The sequence below is a fragment of the Apis dorsata genome, unplaced genomic scaffold, assembly GCF_000469605.1.
Source record: "Apis dorsata unplaced genomic scaffold, Apis dorsata 1.3 scaffold_156, whole genome shotgun sequence".
NCBI classification, from domain to species: domain Eukaryota; kingdom Metazoa; phylum Arthropoda; class Insecta; order Hymenoptera; family Apidae; genus Apis; species Apis dorsata.
Genome location: NW_006263446.1, coordinates 377,765 through 382,031, shown reverse-complemented (window position 1 = coordinate 382,031; position 4,267 = coordinate 377,765). Strand labels below are relative to the sequence as shown.

The window sequence follows — 4,267 nt, the reverse complement described above, 5'->3', positions numbered from 1 at the left end:
GTGCGCTTGGGAGAGAGAGAGAGAGAGGTTTTGGGGAGCAACAATTGGGGAGGGGGGAGTCGCGTGAGGCATCGGACACGTGTCGTAGCGAAGAAGGTGGATCTCTTCGATTTTTCAATTGGTTTGGTTGTTCGAAGGGGGCGCGAATTTTTATTGGAGAAAATTTTGAATTTGGGATTATGATTTTTGTGTAATTGGATTTATTGTATTGGACTGATGATTTTTTTTCTTTTTTTTTTTTTTTTTTTAGAAAATTCCATTATCGCGAAAGACGTGTAATTATCGTTAAACTTTTGAAAGTAAAGACAAAGGCGAATTATCGTTCACTAAGGAAATAAAAATAGATAATGCGTAACTTCGATAAAAGAATCGATTGCTATTAAAGAAATTTCCAAGTTCTTTTCCACTATGATATGAATCCAATTTTTACAGTGCAAAAGTTGTGATTAATACGCACGTGCCTCTTTCTAATAAGGTGGATACACGAAGCGTAGAAAGCTTGCTCGAATTATGTAAAAAAGAGAGAAAAAAAGAAGAATAATGATAAATTTCTTAAAATTATTTAAAATGCGCGCGCTAAACTTATTTTTTAAAGTAAAATAAAATTTCTCAAATTCTTATATCTATTGATTGCGAAAAAAGAAAAAAAAAGAAAAAGAAAAATTGTTGTAAACATACAAGTATAAATATTTATCATAAGCTTATCAGATATCGATAAAATAAGAGAAACTTTTTTCATAAAACACAACCACCCTCGCGCAGTTCCCTTCTTCGAGTTGTTTACAGGAAGAGTCTTTACAACGAGTTCGCAAACGACGATTTTCTTCGATGAATTTCGATCGTACGACAACGTAAAAACACAAAAACGTAACTCTGTTGTCCAAGAATAATCTGTCGTAGTATCCGAGAATTTTCAAGCTTCATCAATTTCATTTTGCACTTTAAATATTTCTTCCAACAATTTAGAAAACTTTGAAAAGTTTCTTCTAAATTTTTCTGAAAGAAAAGAAATCAGAAAAATGGGATATATTTGAAAATATATCTCTTTCTTATTATTCCTCTTCCATCTTTTTCGCGTTTTAATTTTAAGAAATATTCACGCGTATTTATCGACTCGATGAAATAACGATTTCTATCGAACAGCACACACGCACATACGCAGTGTGAAATATGTTGGTATTAACGTCTGGCCCGAACAATTCGCATTTAACCGGCTTCCCGTGATAGATATCGGGAAGAAATTCCTTAAAATGCATATATTTTTAAAGGTGACGATGCCTCGAGAGCTCGAGTGTCATGTGTAAATTCTTATCATCGAAATGTATACATTTGCGAGAGATAAAGAGGAGCGAATTATGGACAAAATGCAAATGGCGTGCGAAAATACACAAATAAAAAAAAGAAACAAAAGGATAAAATACAATTTACAACACGCTTCATTTACCCAACTGTAAATGTAGTATATATAGATATGAATAAACTTATAAAAACGAGTAATTTAAGGATTAAATGTATATATATTTATATAATAAAATGTCTAATCAAACTGATAGCTTGAGATGTATTGCTCGATTTGGACGATTAAATTAATCATTATGATCTTTGCATTCGTTTCGATTTCTATTTTGCACGAGATTAATCCTCGCCTTTCACAGGAATCAGAGTAACCCTCGCGTTAACCTTATTGAAACTTTTCACCCCTTCGAAGGGGATGGCACCCTTATTGTCCGCGCTCTTCCTTCGAATTTCGAGACAACGAGTGAACGTTTCCACAGTTTCTACTTTTTTCTTTTCCTTTCTCTCCTATTACACCCCTAAATATCTTATATATTCGCTATATAAGGAAATCCAACACTGATCTCGATGTTTAACATTATTTTTTTTTTTCCTTTGCATCATCGATACTTTCATTACAGCTCTCAATAACCATACTTTCTTAACTTAGCTTTAAAATATTAAATTTATCCATATATTGCAATACGAAAAAAAAACGTGTAATAATCGTAATTTGTATTACAAACTTTGGAATGAATAGAAAAAAAAATAGAGATCACACGAATAAGATGATAAGAAAAATGAAGAAATTTGTACGATATAATTCGACTCGATTATTAGTGTCATACGAAAGATAACGGCGAATGAAATTAAAAGAACTAGTTTAATATTAATTAAGCGTGTTGATCGAAAAATAATAATTTAATTTCGTATAATAAATACAATTATAAAAATATACCTTTCTACCTAATTTTCTACCTTTCTAAAACTTTGAAGACCAATTTCGAGCGATTCGGGACGAGGAGGCAGCGCGTGAACGTTTATTGGTCTCCTGTTGCACCTTCCCAAGGGATTAGACCTGCGTATGATGGGTCCCGGTACCATCACCGAGGTGTAGGCGGTTTCAGTCACTCCCACTTACGCCTGCGACACGCAACCGGCGTGGCCTGGTCCCATCCTGTTTCGAATTTACCGCCAAAATATTCGCGAAAATATTTTCAAGTTTGAAAATACCCGCGAAAAACGATTTCTCGTTGTTGCGAGCGATTAATGGTAAAGAAAGAATAAATAATTAATATAAAGATAAAGAATAAGATAAAGAATTTTCACGAGGAAATAAAACAATCGGTGATTATCTTTGAAAAAGTTTCGCTATTCTACCTCAAAAGATACCGAGCGATATCCCTTCTCCTCCTCAAAGTACAAGCATTGGTTTTAATAAATCGGTTTACAACTCGACGAAATTCGACGAAAATTAAACGTATTATATTTACATAGCGCGCATCGCAGCAGCAAACTCCACTTTAATTCTTCGTAACCAACACACAATAGTCGACACCGAACTGTCGATTCGCGAAAGCGACTGTCGAGAGAAGGAACACGGAAGACGCCAAAGGGAAAGTTGACGGAGAAAGAACGCGAGAAGCAAGGAGAACGGAGAAAGAGAGAGAGAGAGAGAGTTTAGGTAACTCCCACCTGTGTGTGTGTGTGGCAGGAGAGCAAGCACGTGGTCCGGCCGTGGTTAATCCGCGGCGCGGCAGGATCTAAGCATCGGTGTTTCTTCCACTTCCACCACGGTCCGGGGTCCACCACCACCGCCCACCCGCGCTCAGTGTTCGTTGGCCGTCTCCGGGTGAAGAATGCGCGTGAGTTCGCAAAGTCGGTCGCCGTTACCACCACCACAACCACCACCACAACTCTGTGGAACAGTAGTGGCACGGTAAACGATCGCGAAGGTTGCCGGCACACGCGTTGTGGGGTCCTTCCTCGTGCACATCGTGTGTGGGTCGAGGTGGAAACACACACAACCCCGCCGATCCGCGCCTTTTTTCTAATTTCGTCGGTAAGCACGTGGCGTGTGGTGGTGTAGCGCGTTCGAGGAACTCGGCTGTGGCACACGCGAGAAGAGGCGCGCACACGGACCTCGTCGTCGTCGAAGAGACAACCCTCGAAGCACGAGGGCATTGGCCGAGAAGAGGGAAGGCGAGAGGCCTTCTGCGCTCATCGAGGATGCCGCCGCTTCCTCGTCGTCGGCGACGACGTGGATGTACGCGCTTCTCGGTAAGCCCGTCACGACGACGGCCACTAATTTTATTGGAGGATTGTGGATACGTAAAAGCGTGGTTTGCAACGTGTGAACAAGTGTCTGGACGAGTGGCCGTGAAACGTGAAATAATGATATACAAAGCATGCTGGAATTTTGGAGGATTCGTGGAGAGAGAATATAATCTCCCGCTTCTAATTTCTTTTGTTTCGGAACTATTAACAAATACAAAAACACTATATCGCAAAGGATTTTGTTTTTTATTTTTTTTATGTGTACGTGTTTCATAAGAACTGTGATATCTCTATTATAAATGTAAATACTTTGTAATTTACTTTGATGATCAAATGTGTGAGAAATAGTGAATAATCCTTTTTTCGTCATAAAGCTATTGTTGGCCATTTTCTAATCTTTTTAAAAATATCTTCATATCTTTTTCTTAATTCTTTTGCTTTTGTGAATGCTAAATTATTTAGCCGATTGGCTAATTTATTTATTTAGGAAAATCAACGAATAATAACAAGTTATTAATATTATTTCTCATAAGAGATGAGATGAGGGGAGAGAGGTCGCGGTCACCCATCCAAATACCGATCGCGACCGACGTAACTGCACTTTGATAATCGAAAGGGTACCGCTAGATCCACACGGCCAAAGAACTTTGGCTCTTTCTTAAGATTGAATCCCAATGTTTTGTTGTTGCTCGGGGATTCATCGAGTGTAAAAATG

At 38.3% G+C, this 4,267-nt stretch overlaps 1 protein-coding gene across 1 annotated transcript in view; it reads left to right on the top strand.

The window, feature by feature from the left end:
• Nucleotides 1–2,770: 2,770 nt before the first annotated feature.
• LOC102672007 (aryl hydrocarbon receptor nuclear translocator-like protein 1) overlaps nt 2,771–4,267 on the top strand; it is a 43,379-nt gene continuing 41,882 nt past the window's right edge. The window contains exon 1 of the mRNA XM_031509472.1: nt 2,771–3,555. Coding sequence (XP_031365332.1) covers nt 3,540–3,555 — 16 coding nt within the window. The 5' untranslated portion in view covers nt 2,771–3,539. The remainder of the gene's footprint in view (nt 3,556–4,267) is intronic.